Source organism: Alosa sapidissima, chromosome 7, assembly GCF_018492685.1.
Source record: "Alosa sapidissima isolate fAloSap1 chromosome 7, fAloSap1.pri, whole genome shotgun sequence".
Taxonomy (NCBI): domain Eukaryota; kingdom Metazoa; phylum Chordata; class Actinopteri; order Clupeiformes; family Clupeidae; genus Alosa; species Alosa sapidissima.
In genome coordinates, this window is record NC_055963.1 from 13,021,001 (window position 1) to 13,047,479 (window position 26,479).

The 26,479-nt window shown below is 43.7% G+C and overlaps 1 protein-coding gene across 6 annotated transcripts; it reads right to left on the reverse strand.

The window, feature by feature from the left end:
• Positions 1-686: 686 nt before the first annotated feature.
• On the reverse strand, positions 687-25,664 carry c1galt1a (core 1 synthase, glycoprotein-N-acetylgalactosamine 3-beta-galactosyltransferase, 1a). Of its 6 annotated transcripts, none has more exons than XM_042098337.1 (4): positions 25,394-25,664; positions 6,157-6,448; positions 4,631-5,295; positions 687-2,329 (listed from the first exon to the last, which is right to left on the reverse strand). In XM_042098337.1, the coding sequence occupies exons 2-4, from the start codon at positions 6,416-6,418 to the stop codon at positions 1,973-1,975; spliced, it is 1,284 nt and encodes a 427-aa protein (XP_041954271.1). In that variant the 5' UTR covers positions 6,419-6,448; positions 25,394-25,664; the 3' UTR covers positions 687-1,972. The 6 variants fall into 6 exon arrangements, with proteins under 6 accessions (XP_041954271.1, XP_041954272.1, XP_041954266.1 ...); XM_042098338.1 differs by lacking the exon at positions 25,394-25,664 and adding an exon at positions 7,559-7,882 and having other exon boundaries at positions 6,157-6,328; XM_042098332.1 differs by lacking the exon at positions 25,394-25,664 and adding an exon at positions 7,437-7,882 and having other exon boundaries at positions 6,157-6,328.
• Between the last annotated feature and the right edge of the window lie 815 nt (positions 25,665-26,479).

The window sequence follows — 26,479 nt, forward strand, 5'->3', positions numbered from 1 at the left end:
TAGATCACCAAAATAGGGCCCAAAGTCTTTTCTTTCCAATTCTATAGAAATGGGTGACATCAGTAATTGCTGAATTATGTTTGTGTTTATGTAGATTTGACAACAGGGGAAACCTGGGGATAGGCAGACAAATGAAGAGAAGAAAATGCTTTACAATAGTAGTCAATATGGACATCATCAACCACACCAAATTCAAACAAGGGGCACTCTAAAATGTCATCATTTCGGATAACATTAGTTTGCATCAGACTGCTTTGCATCATTCCTGATTTTGAACTGAGGGGTATTTCACAAAGGCAGAATTAAGAAATCCAAGATAAGTGATAAAGCGAGGCTTGACATAGCATTGTGTGGTCGTCCAAGTTCAACTCATTTCACTAACGCCAATCCAGGATGAGTAGGAGCGACTAGGACAAGCCAGGTGTAAGTAATTCAGGATACGTGTGCGTTCTCATTTCTCACAAAGTGAACAGCCGCTTTTGATATAGACTAACAATGAAGTAAAGTTGTCCTTTTTTGAATGGGGAATCATGGCTATTTCTGTAAAACAGTGGGAGTAGGTGTGGTAGACCAACTGAATGCAAATTTACGTATACACCCATGTACATCCATGTGTGAGTGCTTGTCCCGGCATGCAACATTAAGAAAGCGCTTGCCACTGCAAAGATGCACATAGTATGACTATATATACTTTTATATTGTCTTTATAACCAAATTAGTTGACAACACCTTTGAAAAATTGACCCTCCACTTCCAATCAACTACTACAGTAGTCAAACTATTCATCAAACGTATATCAACAATAGAAGCAAACAACGAGTATATTTATAATTATAAGGCTACCATAATTAAAATGATAACCATATGGTATTTGGCAGACAATCTGTTGTGTTTTGCGAGTAAATACATGTAGCAAACAGTATGGAATAAACCTCTCAAAAAATCACATGGAGGTCTGATTTGAATGACAGCTGGCTGAACCAATAAGACAACATGATTAACATTAGAATTACAGTAACTGAGCCTGTCTGTTACCCTGGTCGGGATCAGGCTAGGTGCAGAGAATAAATCCCCATGGTAACCTATATGCCATCTCTTTTGTGAAACCAAGTCAAGGCTAAATTCATCCAGGATAACCAAAAAATCCCATCTTAATCCCTTATCTAGATTTTGTGAAATACACCTCTGAAAGCTATAGATTGCATGCCAATGCAAGTGTTGTTTTGAGAACGTGTATGTAGTTTTGAGAAAATGAATGAACTGGCTCTGAAAATGTGTCTCAGCAATGGAGAAAAACTGTGAGTCAGTACTTGTTAGGCCAATAATCAGTGCAAAAACCTCTATCATGGTGAATTATCATATGCTCTAATGAAGAATTTAGTATCGGATATAACCATTACCAGTTCTTTCAGACATGTTTGCCAAAGACATGTGAGGTAACAGCACTGACCTCTACTGAAATTATTCCAAACTGGGTCATTAAGACTCAGTATCAGTAACTGAAACACCTGATGTACAACTCAACTGTGTAACACATTAAGAAACACCTAAGATGTAAAATAATGACACAAAAAAAGCCACAGCTTAATGTACCCATCCTCTAAGGGCTGAAATCAACTGTGACATTCACCATGACGTGAACTCTCCTGTTTTCCCTGCAAGTAATCGAAATGGTAGATTGGTTTGAAAGAATAGAAAACAAACCACTCTGTACTTTAAAGATGTCCAACTCAAAATAGTAAAAGAAGTAATCATCACCTTCCAAGGACACAGAGATGGTCAGTGCATTCACACAAGCATACTAGCACACACTAGCACACTCTGCACAAGCATACTAGCGGCCTCCCACACCACACAAAAGCTACATTATGTGCTTCTCCATTCTTCACTGCAGGAGCACTAATTACAAATTCCCTTTCAAATGAACCGCAAAGCACACACGTCGACACAGAAAGATTGTCCCCAGGGGAGGTTACTGTTTGGGGATTGTGTTCACAGGTTCAGTCCTGTTGTTGCTGGGCGGATGTTCACCCTGCGCTCCCTTCGCCACTGGCAGCCTGTCTGCCGGTGGCCCTGGCTGCCCCTGAGTGACAGCGTTCGTTGGACCTGGCCTCTTTCCCGTGGAATGGGCCTCGGGGCCAGGGTCAATCGCCGCCGCCCCCGCCCTCTCAGTCTGGGTTGCCCTGGTCAGCGCCTCGGGCACAGGGGGCCGGTAGCGGTGCCTGTAGCCGAAGGGCCGCAGATGGTAGGTGTAGTACTCCAGAATGTACATCAGCACGTTGTCCACATAGTGGAAAGAAACGGCCAAGTCTGAGCAGCACTGGGGACCCTGCAGAGAGGCAGAGAAACAGAGCGTCACAAAGGAGGAGCTGCGAAAACAGAACACAAGCTCAAAAATCTCTCACTAGCAGGCAATTGAGGAGCTCCAGCACAGTGTTTCATTCAGAGCAGGATATACGTTGGTGGTACGCTCGGGTAACAGGTCATTCAGGCTTGAGGCTGATTTGTGCTTCTGCGTCAAATGGATGGTGTAGCCCTCTGCATCACCGTGTACAAGCCCTGGCCCTGCAAGCTCCAAGTCCTACGCCGTTGCCTGATGTGCACCTCCTAAACAATTTGTGTGTGTCTTTGTTTTGAGGCGATGCAGACCGCAAGGACTGTGATTGGTCATCTCGCCCTGTGTGTTGATGGCGAGCTGCTTCACGCAGCCTACTGTGGGTAGTAGCAACAGGCTAGTTTGCTGACATAAGCTTTGTAAATAAATGTAGACATATTTCGGCTACAATGACAGCAGGGTTATCCGATTGTAAAGTGTCTATTTGTCAGTAATGTTTTGAAATCAGCACTTTGTTTGCAGTTGTGGAAGGTTGCTTGGTAACATATTAACATAAACTGGTTGGCAGACACCTCACAAATAACTTCAGACCTTTTTTCTGGTTACAATAACTTGGTCATTGGAAGATACTGCGTCTATTTCTTGATAACATTTACAAAATCTAAGCAAGAAAAGGCCAAACAAATAACATTAATAAACCATTCTGACTACCATTTTGGTGGTGAGCGACACAGACACAGGAAATGCAGAACTTCAAAGGTTCAGGCAACAGTCATTGGGTGGAGTTGACGCAGTAGCATTTATCAGCCGTTACATTTCTCGTGCCTACATTATCTTTATTTCTGAGCACATGATTCCTGACTAATACACTTCAAGTGGCAGACCACAATGCACTAATAATCAAAGTGCAAAATACTGCTTAAAATTGTTGAAAGCAAATGCAATCATTGCTGTCTGTCCCTACAATCATTTGCACGTTAAATTGATCTGCATACAAATGCAAAGACAGTGAAGAGTGGCAGTGTTCATAATTATCTGACACGCTTTTCACTCTCAAAATTATTGCCATTTACATAATACATTCATGCTGTACAATTCATGGTTGAGCCTACGACAGAACCCAGATGATATTGGGTATTTTTCCATTATACTACACAAACGCCGTACAAATGGGTCCTCATGCAGTATAGAGCTGTAAGAGAGATAAAATCAGGTTCATCTCCTTGGGCCTTCCCCAAAGACTACAATCTGCCATCAGGTAATTGACACAAGATGACTTAATTCTGATGTGAAGATATCGGGCTGAAGTAAGTTGCAAGCTGGCTGGCTGCACAAGCTTCCTTTTCCTGTGCTGACTACAGAGTGCATCACATTCAGAGTCAGGTCTCACTTCTGCACATTTTCAGTTTACTTTCATTGTCTGGTAGTTAGCATAATATCTGATAAATATCTGGGCCAGTGGACAAAACAAACACATACCAGCTGTTAGATTTTAGTGGTTTTCTGTATGTCATTCTTTTGGTTCTTTGTTTAATACTGCAGAAACTGCGGGGAGAGGATGTTTATTGTAAGCAGACAGAATGTTGTCACCTTACAATAGCAAATGGTGTACCTAACTAATTGTTCCCCCACAAGACGTCTTAATTGAATAAGGCTATATCACTGCCTGTTTGCCCCCCTCCAATTTGACCCCAGACATGAATGTATATTCTGGTATTATAATTATCCAGGAGTTCAGATCTTTGCTTCAGTTCATTACCTTGGCTTCACCTTACAACACTGTGCTGTGCTGTGCTGTGCGTACAACAGGGTTATCAGAACTCTGTTGTTACATCCAGAATAAAGAACTATTCTTTCGCAAGCCAGCCTCAAGTTTTACCTGCTCTTGACTACACTGGAATCTACTCGGTCAACTGTGTCTCCATTTGGAATTAAGGAGACAATTTTAATAGCATTCTTCACAGCATTCACTGCTGGTTTGAAGCTTAAAACATACCCTGATTCATTTTCTTTTAAGTCGCAAGTGAAATTGGCTGTACAGCACGGTTTTATCAAGCGCATCCAAGAATAATCCAGGTGCAGGATCGTAGATACGGTTACAAGACAGAGTGAAGATCCGCACACTAAAGAGCTCCTACTGAAGTATTTTTTATTTTGGCAACGTTTCAAGCCCTTACGGCCCTTCCTCAGACGTCTGAAACGTTACCAAAATAAAAAAAATGGGAGCTCTACAGTGTGCGGATCTTCACTTTGTCTTGTAACCAAATGAAAACCTTGAGGATACTTATTACTTGCCTCTACAATGGGGTAGAAGCAGTAGTTCCAGTACCAGAAGCTTTTATGGAACTTCCCTGTCAGGTGGTGCTCGGGGACAAATGGGTGGAACGTCTCCCGGTGGAGCGTGTCCCTGGAGTCACCCGCCAGCACGCCCATCTTCTCCATGCACTGGCCCAAGGCCAGGTCCTCCACCGAGGTGGTGTGCGTGCACACCTTGGTGCGGAAGCCCTCCACGAAGCGCCGCAGGGCCTCCTTGCTCAGCACGTAGCCTGCTCCCCCACTCATGTAGCCCTGCTTGGCGTAAGGCTTGAAGCGCTTCCCGAAGTAGATGGGCTCCTCGGGCGTGTGGTTGGACAGGACCCAGCGCAGGTTGTCCACCACCACAAAGGTGTCATCGTCGGCCTTGAGAAACCAGTCGGCCTCGTCAGCGTGGTTCTTCAGGGCATAGTGGAAAGCCTTGATGGTCTTCCAGTAGAGCTGGTCGCGGCCCTCCCCTGTGCCCAGGCCCACGGCCGGCAGGTCTGGATCCTCCTCAGAGCTCATGAAGAGCAGAACGTTACAGTGGCGGCTCCACGTGGCCTTCACATGCCAAGCCTTCGTCCGCAGGTTGCTGGGCCCTGTCATCACCCAGCACAGAATACGCACTTTCTTAAACAGCTCATCTGCAACAAGGCTGTCTTCACCTGCATAGAAACACAGGGAAGGAAAGAAAAACTCCAGTCAAACCACATGTGCAACCATAATCACAATTCCAGTCATTGCATTGTTTTAATTTCTTTGTTCCCGTTTCTCATTTCTTCATAGTTTTGCACTACACTTCACTGCATTTGTCAAATGCAAGTTGCCCTGTTATCTTGGCTACTGTACTGTACTGTGTGCCCTTTTCACTCCCTTTGCCTACACACTGTTGACAGAGCAATAGTCAAACACTCAATCACACACATGGCACATACACAGGCATAATCATCATTGTTATAGGTAATATGCTTTTATTAACACCCATGTTTACCTAAAGAGGAGCATGAAACAAACCTAACCAGTTGCTAGCTAAAAAGCCTTAGATGTTCTTTCATACTCTGGCTTTGGGTATGTTGTTGGCAAAAGAGTCAATGGTGTTAAGTTTACTGCAACTACTGCAAGCTGCCCTTCTAGTGGCTTATTAACTATGATGTTTATGGTCTTTGTGTGCCAAATCCATTGCACACCTGGTCTCAAAGGAGAGAAAACTTCAAATTAGAAAAACTTGCCATCTGGGTGGAAAATGCTTGATCAATTTAACACCATATTCACTGAACAGCTCCGAACCAACTGTGTGTATGGCGTCTGTGAGAGTAGTCTAAAGAGGCATGTCACAGGACTGTGTAGCCTGTTTCTTGGTGTTTTAAGCCCCCAACGTTGTCTTCAAGGCAGCGCCGCCTGGAATGCGCTAGGGTAAGGCATGAGTTAAGGTTAGGGTTAGGATTAGATCACTTTAAGACGATGGTGGCAGCGCTGCCTGGAAGACGACGTTGGGGGCTTAAAACACCATCGAGCGTGTAGCCTACCTTTTTCATGTGGGTGTCTCAGGTTGACCAGAGCTGCCCCCTCCACCTTCCAGTCTCTGCTGCTGCCACTGCCTTCCCTCGCTACCCCAGTATCGGGCCCACTCCCTTGGGCTCCTTGACCGCTGTGAAGCTTGACTCCTGTGACCGCTGTGAAGCTCCGCACAAACCACGCCTGCCGCAGAAAGAAGTACAGGGTGCAGAAGCCCACGATAAAGCCCAGGAAGAAGGCACAACGGGAGCTTTGGCTCTTCATGACCCCCATTACCAGACCCTCTGCTTAGTCACTGCATGCCTTCAGAGAGAATACACAAGGAGCGAAAGAATATGAGAGCTGATCAAGTGTGACACACAGTAGGACTGCACTTGGAACTATGCGTCTGTTATCTTTGACAGCAATAGTCCTGTTTGACTTTGTCGTCACATGATCTACTGGAACCACAAACAATTGTCTAGGATAAGGAAGCGGAAGCACTAATTTAATCATAAACATTATGTTAACTTACTGGGTCTAATATGGCTTGCACCTGACATACGTTTCTTCAGATTTTGAACAATCTGATTTGACGCGAATTTTGAACGGCTGGGTTAATATTTGTTGAATATGACCTCCGATTGTGGGTAAATGGTTGACCTTTGGTAGATTATTGCTGGGCCCTCACAATTTTGCAATACCTCTGCAACAAGGCTAAGTACTTTTAAGAGTGTTATCTGGCTATCTCAGGTCGCTAATAAATCTAAAGGGTATTTAAAGGTTCACCCAGGGCAAGAATAGGGTTCTCTTTGTCCAGTAGACTATGCATGAGACCGCTAGTTTCTCACATATCGCAACATCTAAAGATCTCAGTTCTTTATCGCAACATCTTTTTCATAAAAGTAGTCTCTATGTATCAAAGAAAGACAGTGTTAACAATAGAATAACAGACATTTAACAATAGAATAAGATATCAATAAGCTTTCCTCCAAAGTCTTCGTTCGTAGCCTACATGCATATCAAAATGCGTTCAACATAATTTCGAACGACAAATACAAGCACGTAACCTTCTAGTGATACATAGTTGCAGTCAATAGGCTACAATTGTAATCGTGAACTTTATTTATTGGCTAAGAATGTGTTTACATTCGATTGTTGATATTGGGCAGCGTAACATAACATAACATAACATGGTTGTTGTTAGTCTTTTTCTGCCGCAGCGTTTGATTTGGTCTGAATTTGTAAATAATCTGACAGACGGCACATACACGCACGCTCTAAATGATTAGCGGGTAGACCACCATCTCACCTTAAATGTTGCCAGTAGGCTATTGACACTGCACATTGAGTTACTACAGCAAAACGCACCAGTTGAAGTCTCTAAGGGCTCTTGTCTTGAGATCGGAGAACAGGCTACGTCAGGTGACCTACCGGGTTGACCATGCGTGGTTTCACACAGTGCTATCCAGTGTCCAGGTTTTGTACAGGTCAATACGAAAATTTGGCACTGTGGTCGCCTTAGTTTCGCTGGCATCTTTTTTTTAGACATCCGTGGAAACAGTTCCGTGTTCTCTTTGATATTGCGGATTACACCATGGGGCATTCTGGAGCGATAGTAGCCTACTTTGGCCTAACGCTGTAATCCAACGTTCATCGTTAACAGCGCACGTGTACACTACTCAATACACCAAGCGAGGCCTAGCATTTCACATTCAACACTAACAATTCCGTGAAAAATACTCAACTAGGATCATCACTCTAAGCGTATGTCTGCCTGCCTGAATCGGTACTGGCCATTTGATTGGAGGAGCTGACATTCACTCTCTTTAAGTCCCTCCCTTCTTAACCCTCCTGTTGTGTTCGCGGTCAAATGTGACCGATTGACAGTTCTTTTCTCTCAAAAATATTGTTAACTTATTCTGACTACTATGTGGCTCCATGACTTTGTTAACACAGGGCATTTGAACACACGAAACACATTTTGATCATTTGCATAACAATTTGAGTGTTCTATTTAACACCTATGTGTATTCACGGTCAAAAATGACCGGCCATTAGAAATGAATGGGTGAGAAAATGGTCAGTGTATAAAATTGAGTCTAGAGACACATATATATATTGATCAGATGGACTGTATGTGTGCTTCTGTACATTAAAACACATAAACAAACACCCCCTCTATGCCAACCCTCACTGGAACCTTTCCCCAATAGATTCTTCCCCTCTCTGGCTTGCATGAGCTCAGGTCAATGAGGTCTGCAGGCCATAAATAGCAAATGCAAGTTCAAAACTCGTTCAATACAATATAACATAAATTGTTACAAAGGTCTATCACAACATGAGATGATAATATATGTGTTACTATGGATTTATAACAAGTTAGAATGCAGCGGTGACCGGGAACACAAAACTAGTGAACAGAAAACGAACACAACAGGAGGTTAAAGGATTCAAATGAAGATTCCCTTTGCCTAGGCCAGTGTTTTTCAACCTTTTTTGTGCCACGGCACACTTTTGACACTTAAAATGTCCCACGGCACACTAACATCCTGTGTGAAGAAAAAATAAACATACCATAGCCTGAAATTTCAAATAATACACAGATATGGCCTTATTATGGCTTCTATGCAAGACCTGCTCAATAAAACAAGTGCCCTCTGCTTCATTTGTAGGTGACTATATCTAATTTAATTGTTGTTATGAACTGGATATGTGATGATTCTGTGAACTGGATATGGGGCCCCCGTTGTACAATGCCTGCATACCACAAATAGTGCAATCATACAATCAATGAGGGCATGTGGTTATAAATTCTTTGATGCAACAGTTGCTTTTCTGGACCAGTGAGTGACATTTGGGTAATTTTCTGCGGCACACCTGATGATCTCTCACGGCACACTAGTGAAAATTGAAAATATTATCTTCCACAAACAAATGCCCTCCTGTGTTTTCTTGTGGTCATTGCTCTTGTTACATTACACTAGAGCTGTATGATGCACTCCCGTCCACCAGAGGTCTCGCTTTTGCGTGTTCAGAGGAACCCTTTCTTGACTTGAGATTTCAGTTCAGGCAAGTTTGTCAGGATGGAATCAAGGATGTAGTGGTAAAATAAGAGGTTGGGTAAACTATAAATTATGTGATCTCGGTGTGGTGGACTGCGCCATGCGGTATTGGATTTTTATAAAAGGCATTCAGAACATGTTTGATGAGGTTATTGTCCAATGTTTGTACCAATACCAGTGGTATTAAATGTTTAGAGTGTTGATGAGTGTATATATTGGGAATGTGGATAATACAGTGTTATTTTGAATGTTAAAAGTTGAATAAAGGTGAATAAACTCTTTTGAGAGGTGGATAAACTCTAAATTTCAAATAATACACAGATATGGCCTTATTATGGCTTCTATGCAAGACCTGCTCAATAAAACAAGTGCCCTCTGCTTCATTTGTAGGTGACTATATCTAATTTAATTGTTGTTATGAACTGGATATGTGATGATTCTGTGAACTGGATATGGGGCCCCCGTTGTACAATGCCTGCATACCACAAATAGTGCAATCATACAATCAATGAGGGCATGTGGTTATAAATTCTTTGATGCAACAGTTGCTTTTCTGGACCAGTGAGTGACATTTGGGTAATTTTCTGCGGCACACCTGATGATCTCTCACGGCACACTAGTGTGCCCCGGCACAGTAGTTGAAAAACACTGGCCTAGGCTACTGTAGATCTGCTTTTATAGTAGACAAATGAGAATATTCAACAGAGACTATTCAGATTTGCTCCTCACCTGCCAAGCTGGTGGTGTTTGGAAAGTTTTTCTCAGAGCAATATCTATGCAATGTACGCAAATGTACAAAAACATCAGAGGCTAATGGTGAACATTTCTTCAGAATGCACACATGCCTTAATATTAATAACATATCTTAATATGACCTATCTATCACCTATTAACTATTTTCTGCACCTTGTTTATCTTAATACATGCATAATTTTATTGTTTGTAAAGTTTAAACCAATATGTGGATACATATTTCCACTCTTGAATAGCCTGTGCCCCTAAGAAGATTTGTCAGTCTGTGTTCCAATACGTTTGTTTCCTGTAGTTAGAGGGGATGCATCCCCTCCGGATTGAAATCCGGAGACTTCTTCTTATTACAGTGCATGCAAATGCACTGTATTGTTATTCCTTAGGCTTCTTCTGACTTATTTTTATTCTCTATTATTATTATTCTTCCAGGCCCTAATTTGGCTTGAACCGCTTATCGTAGAAACTTGGTTCAAACTTCGACATGTAGCTCTTGCTGCAAATTTTCTTGCTGCAAATTTTCTAATTTTGTTCTATGACTTTTCATATTTCTACAACTTTTACTTTTTGAGATATTAAATAAAAACTAAACTTCAAAATTCTCCATTGACTTAACGTGGCTTTATGACATCATAATAGGCTATTAAGGAAATAGAATGCAATCAACTGCACCTGTGCTCTCTCACTGACTGCCTGCAGCAACTTGAATGGAACCTCAACTGAATAGCTCACTTCTCATCCCAACTTTCTTTCACTTCTTTTTCTTTACTTTCTCTCACTTTCTCTATCTATCTCTCTATTTCTCCCAATATTTCAATAACTTTTAACTATTCTTACTTTTTTTTACTATTTACACATTTTATAGCATGGTAACCACTATAATGACCCTAGCAACAGCCTAGCAACCACTTTTATAGCATAGCAACCACTATCATTATCCTAGCAACAGCCTAGCAACCACCTTAAATACCCTAGCAACAACCTAGCAACCACTTTTATAGCATAGCAACCACTACAATTACCCTAGCAACAACCTAGCAACCACTTTTATAGCATAGCAACCACTATCATTATCCTAGCAACAGCCTAGCAACCACCTTAAATACCCCAGCAACAACCAAGCAACCACTTTTATAGCATAGCAACCACTACAATTACCCTAGCAACAACATAGCAACCACTTTCATTATCCTAGCAACAGCCTAGCAACCACCTTAAATACCCTAGCAACAACTTTTATAGCATAACAACCACTTAAGTACCCTAGCAACAACCTAGCAACCGCCTTAAGTACCCTAGCAACAACCTAGCAACCACTTTTATAGCATAGCAACCACTATAATTACCTTAGCAACAGCCTAGCAACCACCTTAACTACCCTAGCAACAACCTAGCAACCACTTGTATAGCATAGCTACCACTATAATTACCCTAGCATCAGCTTAGCAACCACTTTATTGCATAACAACCACTATAATTGCCCTAGCAACCAACCCAGCAACAACTTTGCATGCACTGTATTTCCTTCAGGAAATGCATTTCTAGTTATTATTATTTTTCTTTTTACCTTTTTGTGCGCGCTATTCAGCCCAAACCGCTTAACGTACAAATTTGGTTGAAGCACCGTTCCGTAGATCTTCCAAGGCTTTACCGTCCTATCCTTTTTTCATTTTTGAGAAGTTTATACTTTTTGAGATATTTGTAATTAAAAGTGTATTTTCCCCCGATAGACTTGAATGAGGGCTGTGATGTCATAATAGAGCCAGCTGCGCTCGTTAAGTAGTTCTCAGAGCAGTTCCCAGGCTAATCAGAACACTGGCACAGGTATCACCTGTGAGGAATTAAACTGTCTCAGCTTCTAAGCATACAATCTAGCTCTACCTGAACAACACATCCTGTTAAAGTGTTTCCTGTGTGTCAAAATAAAAGTCCCAGCCATGTCTCATGCATTCAGCATTATATCTCCAGAACGGCTTGACGTACATGCTTCAAATTTGGTACGAGTGTTTTTATGGACTCAAAGATGAAGTGAGTTGAAGTTGGAGGTTGAAGGTCAAATGTCAAGGTCAAAAACACCTTGAGTATGATATCTCAAGAATGCCATGCACCAAAGATTCAAATTTGGTTACTCCAAAAGCACCTTTGCAGGTATCACAATTACCCTACCAACCAGCTAGCAGCAAGCTCAACAGCCCCACCAACACCCTAACCAGCAGACTGCATCCCCTCGTGTAATTCCTCGGAATTGCATTTCTAGTTCTTCTTCTTCTTCTTCTTTATACAGCCTCATCATCATAGGCCGTCTCACAAACTTTCCTTTCAAAATGTCTCACAGCAACAAGTGTTCTGAATTGTTGCACAACATACTCACATGGTGTCTGAACCATTTAGATGGTTCTAAATATGCTTTTAAGCTATTGCTGTGAAACACATGTAGGCCTAGGCCTCTGGGGTTTTGTTCAAACAGGTGTTCTACCTTTTCAGTTGATTGTGGTCAGTCATGACATGAGCTTATCAAGGTAAAGATCATGCACATAAATGGTCTACGTGTATGAATTGTCACAGTCAATGAACAATGTTTGATTGCTAATTTATTTATAACAAGCTACCACAATTGGTCTAGCACAATCAAGCATTCAGTCATTGTTGACTATAAGCAATTTTTTAAAGTTATTTTTAGTGTACCTGACTTTTTTTCAGGGAAACTTTAACAGAAATATTAACTTTGAAAATTGAAAATATTATCTTCCACAAACAAATGCCCTCCTGTGTTTTCTTGTGGTCATTGCTCTTGTTACATTACACTAGAGCTGTATGATGCACTCCCGTCCACCAGAGGTCTCGCTTTTGCGTGTTCAGAGGAACCCTTTCTTGACTTGAGATTTCAGTTCAGGCAAGTTTGTCAGGATGGAATCAAGGATGTAGTGGTAAAATAAGAGGTTGAGTAAACTATAAATTATGTGATCTCGGTGTGGTGGACTGCGCCATGCGGTATTGGATTTTTATAAAAGGCATTCAGAACATGTTTGATGAGGTTATTGTCCAATGTTTGTAACAATACCAGTGGTATTAAATGTTTAGAGTGTTGATGAGTGTATATATTGGGAATGTGGATAATACAGTGTTATTTTGAATGTTAAAAGTTGAATAAAGGTGAATAAACTCTTTTGAGAGGTAGATAAACTCTAAATAGAGGTGGATAAATGTTTATTTAGGATTTAGTCTCCACTACTCCACTACTACCTGCTTCAATCTACAGATACTGTATAACACAGAAATACACACAGATATTTCATCCCTTACATGATACACACTGTGTTGTACAAGCCTACCACTTTACACCTTATGTACACTGTCAATTGTAATCTGTATTTTGCAGGTTAATTGAGTCTATAATATGCCTGTATACAGTGTGTATATATAAAAAAAAAACATTCCCCTTGGATATTTTCCCCTTTTACTGCTATTATAAATGGAATCATGGTCAATAGACCTATAATTTGGCTTTTCTGACAAGAATTTACAAAAACAAAATTCTGTCTGTCTGTTTGTTTGCCTGTTTTTCACATATCTATCAAACCGTTCGTCCGATTGATTTCAAACTTGGCAGTATTCAAAATGACGTAAAAATGATGTGCAATAAACTGACACTTTGAATAGCCCAGGCTACTTTGGACTGTCTTGACTTTTAATAAACAAACAACAATCCGTCTGCAAGGTCCCAAATTTAAACGAGCGACAATGGTCCAAAATTTAAGTTTTCTACATGAATGATTTGCAAACCCGGGCAGCAAAAGAGTGTCAAAACTGTCATATTGATCAGTTTCCGTCAGGCGCCCACAATTTAACATCAACGACATGAGTGGTGGTTGGTATCTATTAGGCCTGTCAAACTCGATTCCTTTTAAGGATCCGGGTTATTCTGAGTCACTCACTAAACTGATCCGGGTTGAACGAGTCACTTGAGTCACTTGAGTCAGTATTGCTAAATCGCAAAGAAATTCAGTCCTACGTTCAAGCAGTGCAGTGGGGTGCTTCATTTCGTTAAGTGCCTTCTCATGTTGGATGTGGATCCTCCATGATTTGAAACCAGGTTTTTGCAGTACTTGCATTTAGCCTAAGAGTTTTGGTCTCCTGGTCAAAGTGCATCCACACATTGTTCATCTTTTTGGTGCTCATGTTCAGAAACTTTGATCTTATTGACAGGGAGGGTAGCCTATATTATAATAATTAATTATTTGTTGTTGTTTTGTTAACAATAGAAAATTTGCCTAGGTCTAATGCTACTCTGCTACAATGTTTATTACCACTACTATATACTAATAGTAGGCTACTAGGAATCTATTCTAATAAGTATTATAGGCAGCTAATAGGCCTACTAGGCAACTAATATTATTAGCCTATTAATCATAGCTATACATATATACACATATATATATATATATATATATATATCATGTTAGGTAGCCTAATATAATATCATATATAATATAATATGATATAATATAATATAATATAATATAATATAAAATAGCCTAATATAATAGCATCAAAATCTCCACCCACTCACGGGAAAGAAAGCAGTTTGAGCCAGACTGTTTATTTATTGTCTTAACCTAGCCTAAGCAATTGACTTTCAATGTAGACATAGAAACAGGAACGTAGAAATGCCCTGCAGTGACTAAATTATTATTGTTGTTATTATTATTATTATTACTACTACTACTACTACTACTATTCTCATTAGGCCTATTATTATTATCACCTTGACACGAGTAGAAACTAGGCTACTTGCTCGTCTACAGATCCACTCATGACAATGTAGCCGGCTGATTCGACTGACTCGCACTCATAACAACATAATGTAACCGGTCCGGCCGCGGCTGATCCAAATGACCCAGGTAGGCTAGCCTACTCAAGCAACTCCATACAGAGCTTGCAATGTTTCGGACATTGCAACTGTCTTCGCGACCTAATTGCATTTTAAAGTAGGCTATGCGTGCAGAATATATGTTATTTCAGAAGTGAACGCATGGCTTTTGTTGTGGATTTTCTTTTAACCTTGACGAGGAGTTACTCGCTCCTCTAAAGATCCACTCATGACAACGTAGCCGGCTGATTCGGCTGACTCGCACTCATAACAACGTAACCGGCCCGCCCTGCTGATCCAACAGACCCGGCTAGCCTGAGCAGCTCCATACAGAGCTTGCAATGTTTCGGACTGTCTTCGCGACCTAATTGCATTTTAAAGTAGGCTATGCTTACGTGTAGAACATTGTATGCTATTTCAGAAGTGAAAGAATGGCTTTTGTTGTGGATTTGCTTTTCACCTTGACGAGGAGTTACTCGCTCGTCTACAGATCCACTCATGACAATGTAGCCGGCTGATTCGGCTGACTCGCACTCATAACAACGTAACCGGCCCGCCCTGCTGATCCAACTGACCCGGCTAGCCTGAGCAGCTCCATACAGAGCTTGCAATGTTTCGGACTGTCTTCGCGACCTAATTGCATTTAAAAGTAGGCCTAGGCTATGCCTACGTGTAGGACATTGTATGTTATTTCAGAAGTGAAAGAATGGCTTTTGTTGTGGATTTGCTTTTCACCTTGACGAGGAGTTACTCGCTCGTCTACTGATCCACTCATGACAACGTAGCCGGCTGATTCGGCTGACTCGCACTCATAACGTAGCCGCCTGGCCCAGCGATCCGACTAACCCGGGTATACAAAGCAGCTCCATTAAGAGCGTGCAATGTTTCGGACTGTCTGCGCGACCTAATTGCATTTTAATATGCTACATCTATACACCAAATCTAAAGTATGCCTAGGCTACATGCAGAACATTGAATGTTATTTAAGAGGTGAAGAATGGCTTTTGTTGTGGAATTGCTTTTCACTTTGAGGAGGAGCTACTCGCTCGTCTACAGCCACTCATGACAACCTAGCCGTAGCCGACTCGTACTCAATGTAGCCTAACCGGCCGGCTGATCCGACTAACCCGGCTCTGCGGGAAGTTAACCAGTTATCTCAGACTGCCTGCTCACTCAGTCGCTTGAGTTGATTTGTGGAGTTGTGGTTATCCTACTTACGAAATTGTTACATTTTTGGCAGCTATGATGGCTAGTAGGCTAGCTAAATGTTGCAAGAGGTTTGTGTGTGGCGCTGTTTATCGTTTTAGATTGAATTGTAGTAGGACTCAACTGATCCGAGTTAATGATACTAGAGACTCGCGACTCATGGGTTAATTTAAAGATACGGGTGAAAGATCCGAGTGAATCACGACTCAAACAGGCGTAGTATCTATAGGGCGTCGAAAGGGTTCCATCTCAGAAGGGTTCTCTTGGTAAAGATGGAATAAAAGACTGTAGTTTTTCAAGTACCTTCAAGTACCTTCTCCTCTACGCTATTACGCATTGCTGTTTCGTGCTTCTACTATAGCCTTAGCGAAATAAGTGTACAGAAGGACAAATGGATATTAGAAGTTTCTTTAGAAAAAAAAGGGCAGAGCAGGGAGGACAAGAAGTGGAAACTCACAGTGTGTCATCATCTCCCGCAACCCAGGAGGACATTTCGATCAGCTCAGGTTCGTGAAACGCAGCCCTCAAAGACAACGTTGATCAATGCTGGTCTGATGTTACTAGCTAACAGGCTACCACTGCACCCCCCTAACTTGAAGGACACTTTGTTTGAATAACTAGAAAGAGACACACTAACTTAAGTTTGGTTCTGTAGAATGGAATCACATTCTTCACTACCAACAAAAAAATGTTTTCCATGACAGTATAGTAGTTGCGCCAGTCTTTTTTACCACAGGTTAGCAGTGCAGACTTATTCATTCACTGACGTTGGTATGAGTCCAAGAAACGGTCGAATGTAACCTTCAGCAGCGAGTTGAGCGGAGCAAGCGGCAAAAGTTGAGCAGAGTTGAATGAATGAGAAGCGAGCGGTTTTCACAGACGGACTTTGGCTAGGCCTATAATACCTAACATCAAGCTATTCCCCTTCACCAATCCAGTAATTGTGTCCAATATTATACTTTCAGTGATCATCCACCAAGCAATCAGGATGCTGAACACTCTACCCACTCTCCCATCACTGACAGCCCCCCCCACCCACCAGCCAGCCAGGAACCTAGGAAACTAGGATCCTGTCCACCCTAACCCCCCCCCCCCCCCCCAACACCGCACTGTGACTGCGCAGCCTAACGTGTTGCTGCTTCACATCAAGCCTGATATACTTGAAATTACTGCATACTGCATATCAATGTAAATATACAGGTCACACAAGCACAAGTTTAAACTTCATGTAACTGTTAAGACTATATAAATATACAACACAACTACCTCTATTTTTTTTATATATATGTCCTATATTTCTATTTTGATACATACATGTTCTATATTTCAGTCTTGCACTTTAATTTAATGTTTATTGTCTATGGCTATGTCTATAGTATGTCTATGTCTGTATTTAAAGCATGTCTATGTCTGCATGGAAAACGAAATTTCAATTCTTTGTATGACCAGTGCATGTAAAGAAATTGACAATAAAAGCCGACTTGACTTGACTTGACTTGATCATTTGAAATACATAGCGGTAAAACAAGACTTTTGCAGTCTCAGTACTTTCAACCCAGCTGGCAGCCAGCCGATCGCCACTACACGAAGATCTGACTATCTGACCATCAATCTAACGTACGTTACGTCCTCCATCAACGTTACTAGTTAGCTCATTGAATTCGAAATGATAAACTGCACACAGCCCCACACACGAACACGAAAAACATGACAAAAATGACATAACTGCTGGGGACATCGTGACGCGTTTGGCATCTGCCCAATGTTTTCAAGTTAGCCTGTTAGGCTCTCCACAAGCAACACCTTCTAGCGTTCAAGTTTCGTTACTCACAACTAAACATGTTGTAACTTGTAACATTAGGCTACTAATGGCAATATTTTCTGTTACATTTGTTGCTTTCAAGGCACCAATAGCCCATTAATTGAAGGTGATGACGTCCAAATGTTTATCCCGAGACAAACGCTCACACCTGTGCACTTGACAGAGGTGCATGAAGATGTTTATTCTACAGGCTATTTTAATGTCATATTTTGGGTGTTGTATGTGGTGCACTTTGGCAGAAGAGACGTTCTCCTTACACGGTCTTCAAACATCAAAATATTCGGAATGCCGTGACGTGGTCTGGTCAATTGTGATAGAAATGCTGTAACTTTATAGCCTGACGTAGTACTCGCGAGAGTATGCTCGCCCAAAATCGTCACCAAAGAGCGCTTGGGTTGAATTCGTTTACAACAACGATGGCTGCCGCTGGAGAATTGAGATGTGTAGATTCTGCTATCAGGTCTGTTATAGAAGATATCGACAGCGAATTAATTTTAAAAGAGGAACAGAGTAACGGGATCAAGGCATTTGTTGATAAGAAAGATGTTTTTTGCCGAAGAAAGTGAAATGGGCATCACGGCGATGCAACTCGGCGTGCACGACGAGGTGGATATAGCCAGCGGTCGTTGCCAGATCCTTTTTTGAAGCCCGGAATCCTGGCTGCTGAACAACAAGTGGAGGAGGGACATGCTAGGCTCCGATGTTTTTCAAGCCAACGTAATGGGTATCGTCGTGGACGAAGTTCATCTAACTTACAAATGGTAAGATAATCTAACTGTCTGACTTAGTAAATAACTCCCAATGTCGTGATATGAATCCCATGTTGTAAACATAGTAGGTATCGTTGTACGTTCGCTAACTCAGACAATCATAACGTTAGTGTGATTGTAGCGAACTAGCTCTTAAAACATTCTAATGTAGGTTACTGTTTTATTTCTATCAGTGGTCAGGCTGCAAAAGGGCAGAAGGGCATTTGGGTGTTGCTCTATGTACTCAAGCACCATACCCATATTGGTAGTCACTGTACCCCTTATAAGTGATGTATTCTTTTTAGATGTCAGTACAGTCATTAAAAAGTACTAAATGATACTACTCATAATTTCTTATTTTTACTGTTACTTATTGGTTGCTTTTTGTACTGCTATATATTCCAGGTACACCTGTGCTGACATTGACTGCTTCTGCTGATCGGGAATCCAGAGCCAGGGTTATGAAACAGCTTCAGATGGACAATCCAATCATTTTGGCCCTGAGCCCAAACAGAACAAACATCAGACTGGGTCTGATTAAAGTACCTGGCCATACACTGGAGTGCCTACACTGGATTGTGAGGGATGTTAGTACAAAGCTTGCCCCAGCAGTTAAGACGGTACTTTATAATGGAGTCACTAGTTGTCTGCGGAAAGCTTTGTACTGCCATTTTGAGGAACACACCACATCTATTGATCTAGGACATCTGTGCTGCACTCACTGCCATTCTGTTTGTTCTTGTGAACCTGAAGGTTGTGGGGAGCTAATCCCCAAATATGAACACTTTCAAGGGGAGGTTTCATCACACCACAAACACAGAATAGTGGCACACTTTTGATCAGGGAACTGTTACAAACTTACAGGAGTAGTTTACTTCAGGCTCATACTAATTTGTCTAACTAATTTGTTTGATGACTGTTGTTCAGGATGACCGTGTTCAGGTTGAGATGGATTACACTGGTTACTTTGATGACGAGGATGATAAGATACAATCATCACCAAGTAACTTAGAATCAGGCTTGTCAATGTTGAAGATCTCAGACTAGCTTCAAATTCAGGCTCAAATCTGTAGCTTCAGGGTCCTGTTGTTGTGCAAATACCTTTTTTTTTACCTTAAATGTTACATTAATATTTTTGAATAAAATTAAAATGGTTTATACTTCTCTAATGGTTGGTGATGTTTCTGCATTTAAAAGACAAGCAATAAGACATGTCAATAAAGATTTTTAATATCTACACATAATAGGTAATGTTTGAAGATATACACTGAACTTTGAACATACAACCAATAAGAAAACACAAAAATGGTTTCAAGAATGTGGATACTAAATTATTATATGAAAACACAATTATTTACATTGTCATTTATGAAAACAATATTTACAAATTACCATCAGCATTTACATTTCACATTTACTTAATTATTTAAATAGGCACATTTTGCCAGTCCATTATTTTGGACTTCATCCACATCTTCTGGTAATTCAGCTTTGAAAATTTTTTCCTCTAGAAATTCGGGAATGCATGATACTGCCTGCCTGGGTGATTTTTGTTGGGAAAGTTGTGTCTCCCTGAAAACGTTTACCAGTGTTAAAACGTCCTCCTGTTCTCGGGCCACATGATGAATGCCAGCCGGCCATGTCAGCTCCAGCTCTGTGTCCGTTTTGTCCATTAGCTCTTTGACGATGCCAATGGACCTACTGATTCTGGCTGCTGACATTTCTGACATGTTGGTCCCAATCCTCTCATAAATGATTTGAGAAAATTGTTTAGGTGTTCCAGGTGGAGGTCAAGTGGATGGAAAATGTATGACAACCTGAAATATAAGTGAACACATCAGTGTGAAGAATTACAGTATAGCCTAATAAGTATAACGTGCATTGACAATACATTGGAAAATACAGACTTGTAGTGAATGTGACCGGCATACCACCTTTGTTATTAAGTGTGGTTCTACACACCGTTTATATTAAACACAGCACTTTGTTCTGTCTGTAGTTACTTCATGTAAGTATAACTGTTCAGGGATCGTGGTCCCTTTAAATGTTATGAATGTGTGATGACGTGTAGCCCCATGCCGGTTTTGTTGCTGGACAGCGCCATTTTAGTTTCAGTGTTTTTTTCTATGTAAATAAACGACACATGCATTTGTGTGCTCAACGTGAGAAATTGTCTCTTGCGATTTACTGCAATTTCCACACTGGTGACCCCGACGTTAATCTGCTGGACGTATCCAGAGACACGACACGACCATGACCGCGAATGCTGTTACCCTCAAACTCCCCGAATTCTGGGAATCGTCGGCGTCGGCATGGTTTGCCCAGACTGAAGCGCAGTTCGCGTTGCGTGAGATCACCGCGGATACAACAAAGTACTACTACGTTGTGTCGGCTCTCGGAAATTCAACAGCATCCAGAGTAGTGAGTCTTCTTAAAAACCCTCCGGCAACTGAGAAGTATATAGAACTCAAAGCCCACCTGTTGAAAACTTTTGAACTGTCAGACGCTGAGAGAGCCAGCAGGCTTTTCTCCCTTCAAGGACTGGGTGACAGCAAACCATCTGAGCTCATGGACCGTATGCTGGATCTCTTGGGTGAGCACAGACCCGATTTTCTTTTTATCCAACTTTTTCTGCGTCAGCTGCCTTCCCAAGTCAGGGCTGCACTAGCCAACACCACAATCACTGACAGTCGGAGGCTGGCTGAAGAGGCTGACAAAAAGTCAGGGACATTGTGTGGCCGCGCTTTTTCCCGCACACATCGCTCCTGTGACGCTGAACGACTCCACACTCATCGCTGCAACCACTTCTCGTCGGCAGCAGTCTTCTGGCCCCCAACAGTCTTCAGGCTTGTGTTTTTATCATGGCAAGTTTGGACCCAAGGCTAACAAATGTTGTTCGCCGTGCAGTTTCGGCGGGTCGGGAAATGACAGGGCCGGCGCTCAGTAGTGGCCATGAGCGTCGGCCGCGTAGGCAGGCTGCTTTTCATCCGTGACAGCATCTCCGGACGACGTTTCCTGTGCGACACGGGAGCACAGAGGAGCGTCCTGCCTGCATCCCGTTTGGACATGGTGACTGACAGCCACGGCCCCCCTATGGAAGCTGCCAATGGTAGCCCCATCCGCACATATGGAACGAGGTACGTTGAATTGTGTTTCGGAGGACAGCGGTTTGGCTGGGACTTTGTTACAGCAAAGGTTGCCGTTCCCCTACTCGGAGCCGATTTTCTGTGTGCACATGGACTGTTGGTAGATGTTAAGAACCGCCGTTTGATTGACGCCGTCACATTTTGTTCTTATACGTGCACGCTCAGCGGGACTGACTCCATACGACTGTCTAGCATGCTATCAGCCTCAGATGACTTCCACCGTCTACTTGCCGAGTTCCCAGCGCTCACTCAGCCCACTTTCTCTGCATCCGCTGTGAAGCATGGTGTGGAGCACCATCTCGCCACTACTGGCCCACCCGTCTACGCTCGCGCTCGGCGCCTCGACCCGACCAAGCTTGCCGTTGCAAAGGCTGAATTTGCAAACATGGAACGCCTGGGTATGTCGATCCGACAGCCCGTGGGCATCACCCCTCCACATCGTCCCCAAACCGGGCGGCGGCTGGCGACTACCGGCGGCTTAATGAGGCAACAACACCTGACTGATACCCAGTCCCGAACATACAGGATTTTTCAGCTCACCTGGCAGATAAGGTGATTTTTTCCAAGGTGGACCTCGTCCGGGGATATCATCAGGTGCCGGTGCACCCACTGGATATTCCCAAAACAGCCGTGATCACGCCGTTTGGTCTTTTTGAGTTCCTGCGCATGCCATTCGGCCTTAAAAACGCCGCCCAATCTTTTCAACGCCTCATGGACTCTGTTTTGCGGGACCTACCTTTTCTTTTTGTGTACCTGGATGACATCCTCGTAGCGAGCACGTCCAAGTCTCAACACCTGGCGCACCTCCGAACACTTTTTGAGCGACTTAGCCAACACGGGCTAATTGTCAACCCCGCCAAGTGCCAGTTTGGTCTCTCCACCGTTGACTTCCTGGGACACAGAGTCACTAAGGACGGTGCAGTCCCTCTCCCATCAAAGGTGGAGGCAGTAACAAAGTTCCCATGCTCGCTCACTGTCAAATCCCTACAGGAGTTCCTCGGCATGGTGAATTTTTACCACCGCTTCATCCCTCGAGCTGCTCAGCTTATGCGGCCTTTGCACGAGGCCTTGAAAGGTAAGCCCAAGCACCTTGTGGACTGGTCAGAGAGCAGGGACAAGGCTTTTGCTGCCACTAAGGCAGCCCTGGCGAATGCCACCATGCTGGCGCATCCTTCTTCAACAGCCTCCATCGCCATCACCTCAGACGCCTCGGACTACGCTGTCGGTGCTGTCTACGAGCAGTGGGTAGGCGGGGCCTGGCAGCCGCTGGCTTTCTTTAGCCGTCAGCTGCGTCCCAGCGAGCGTAAGTACAGCACTTTCGACCGGGAGCTGCTTGGTCTCTACCTCGCCATCAGACATTTTCGTTCCCTGCTGGAAGTTCGACACTTCACTGCTTTTGTGGACCACAAGCCACTGACTTTTGCCATGGCCAAGGTGGCTGAGCCGTGGTCCGCCCGCCAGCAACGCCATCTGTCCTACATTTCAGAGTTCACTACAGACTTGCAACATGTTGCTGGTAAGAACAACTACGTGGCGGACTGCCTGTCACGGGCTGTGGCAGTCCATCTTTGCTTTGATTACCACCGCATGTCAGCAGATCAGACTACAGACCCGGACGTGCAACTCCTGAGGACCTCAACTACAGGGCTGCAGATCGAGGACGTGTGACGTCTCTACAGGCAGTCCTCGGCCAATCGTTCCCACAGGATGGAGACGACAAGTTTTTGATGCCATCCATGGTCTCTCCCACCCAGGTTCGAAAGCGTCACAGAGACTGGTTGCAGCTAAGTTTGTCTGGCACAGCCTCAAGAAGGACGTTAGGGACTGGACTAACACCTGTGTTGAGTGCCAACGGGCCAAAGTACACCGTCACACTAAAGTACCGCTAGAGTTGTTCCCGGTTCCAGAGAGACGTTTTGACCATGTGAATGTAGATCTGGTCGGCCCTCTGCCATCTTCTCACGGTTTCACATACCTGTTAACCATGGTTGACAGGACCACCCGCTGGCCTGAGGCTGTGCCACTGACGTCTGTGGCGACTGTTGAGATGACACGGGCATTTATCGGAACCTGGGTTGCTCGTTTCGGCACCCCTTCGGATATATCCTCTGACCGAGGCGCGCAGTTCACGTCTGAGCTGTGGAATGCCGTCGCACAGAGCCTCGGGGTGAAACTCCACCGCACGACTGCATATCACCCGCAGGCTAACGGACTCTGTGAACGTTTTCATAGGTCAATGAAGGCTGCCCTGCGTGCCAGCCTCAAAGACAGCAACTGGGTCGACAAACTCCCGTGGGTGATGCTGGGCATCAGGACCGCGCCAAAGGAGGACTTACAGTCCTCATCTGCCGAACTTGTTTATGGACAGCCGCTGCGGGTCCCAGGGGATTTTGTCCCTAGCACCACGGTTCCTTGGTCTGCTACTCTCCAGCGGTCAACTCTATTCGACAATGCGAGGCTTTTCGCACCTGTCCCTACTTCCCGTCACGGCCTCCCTCAGTCGCACATTCCCACTGGGCTTCAGACGGCTGATTATGTTTTCATTCGCCACGATGCCCACAGAGGACCGCTACGCCCGCCCTACGAGGGCCCATTCCGTGTTTTGGAGGCAGGAGACAAACATTTTGTGGTGGACATGGGCGGCAAACCGGAGCGACTCTCCATTGACCGCCTCAAACCGGCTCACTTGGATGTGGCCAGGCCCGTTGACCTGGCCCAGCCCCCACGACGCGGACGGCCTCCAGCTCTGCCCCCACCCCTACTCCCCTCTCTCCCAAGCCTCCCACACGCCATGCCCCACACCCGTGTCATGACGGGACACCTGCCGCAGTTGGGTCTCATCGACCTCCGGTACAGCACAGCCGTTGTGGACGGTTAATACGCCCACCTCCCCGTTGACTGTTGATTGTACTTCTGATATGGTGAATTCTGGGGGGACGTGTGTAGTGAATGTGACCGGCATAATTCACCTTTGTTATTAAGTGTGGTTCTACACACCGTTTATATTAAACACAGCACTTTGTTCTGTCTGTAGTTACTTCAGGTAAGTATAACTGTTCAGGGATCGTGGTCCCCTTAAATGTTATGAATGTGTGATGACTTGTAGCCCCATGCCGGTTTTGTTGCTGGACAGCGCCATTTTAGTTTTTCAGTGTTTTTTCCTATGTAAATAAACGACACACGCATTTGTGTGCTCAACGTGAGAAATTGTCTTTTGCGATTTACTGCAATTTCCACAGACTGTTAAATATGGTGACACCAGATGCAATTGCTGAGCAGGTCAGAGAAACACTGCCCACCCCCCACAGAGGTGCAGAGCACAGAAGTGGGGGTTGGATAACATGCTAGTCCATTACAAAATGAAGTTTCTACATATTGACAAAGTGACAGAGGCCAACTTACACATCAGGTACAAGTTTATCCTGGTAACATTTGCTCACACTACACTGAAATTCGGGCTGGCTTCCAGAATACTAGGCATGTCAAAATATGACTAGATGATTTAATCATAGATAGATTTCACGGAAATGAGGAGTGTGGGAATGCACAGTGTTTATCACATTGGACAATAATCACGACTCACTATTAACTCATGTGAAACGTGGCAATCGAGGTTATTCTCATAGTCATATCATAAGAAGTAGAAATGTATTAACAAGCTTACCTCTGTAATGCTTCTTTGCGTTTTTGTACCGGTTGGAGTTGACGGATTGGGGCAGAACTTCTTCAGAGTCCGGGCGTCTTGGAAGGAGTAGGCTATCGGTCTCTTTTCTCTGATGCCTCAGATGAACACGGTTCTTCAGGATGGTCTCCTTCGTCTTCTGTCCATTTTTTAAACACGGGCATGTCGCGTTCCAACCGTGTTATAAAGTTCTGACAGGACCGACAAATGCGATGCGATTTGTTTGCAGTGTTGTGGAGTTGTAATCCTAAACGGATAAAAGTGCCAAATTCTTTTGGTAAAACCAATAACCTACTTTTGGTGATGTGATTATAAAAATGTAAAACGATGAATGCAGCACTGGTGCTGACTTGTAATTTGCCCAGAGTTGTGATCAGAATATTGAGATTCAGGCAGATAAGTTTCTTGAGAACTTTATCCAATTCAAACACATGGAAGTCATCCAATTCAAACACATGGAACCGGTTATGTGGTTGCCCTGCAATACACTTCATACCAACCTCAAGTTTCTTGAGAACTTTAAAGTGATGATTAATCTGATGATCTGATGATTAATCACTTGTTTGAACTTGTTTATGGACAGCCGCTGCGGGTCCCAGGGGATTTTGTCCCTAGCACCACGGTTCCTTGGTCTGCTACTCTCCAGCGGTCAACTCTATTGGACAATGCGAGGCTTTTCGCACCTGTCCCTACTTCCCGTCACGGCCTCCCTCAGTCGCACATTCCCACTGGGCTTCAAACGGCTGATTATGTTTTCATTCGCCACGATGCCCACAGAGGACCGCTACGCCCGCCCTACGAGGGCCCATTCCGTGTTTTGGAGGCAGGAGACAAACATTTTGTGGTGGACATGGGCGGCAAACCGGAGCGACTCTCCATTGACCGCCTCAAACCGGCTCACTTGGATGTGGCCAGGCCCGTTGACCTGGCCCAGCCCCCACGACGCGGACGGCCTCCAGCTCTGCCCCCACCCCTACTCCCCTCTCTCCCAAGCCTCCCACACGCCATGCCCCACACCCGTGTCATGACGGGACACCTGCCGCAGTTGGGTCTCATCGACCTCCGGTA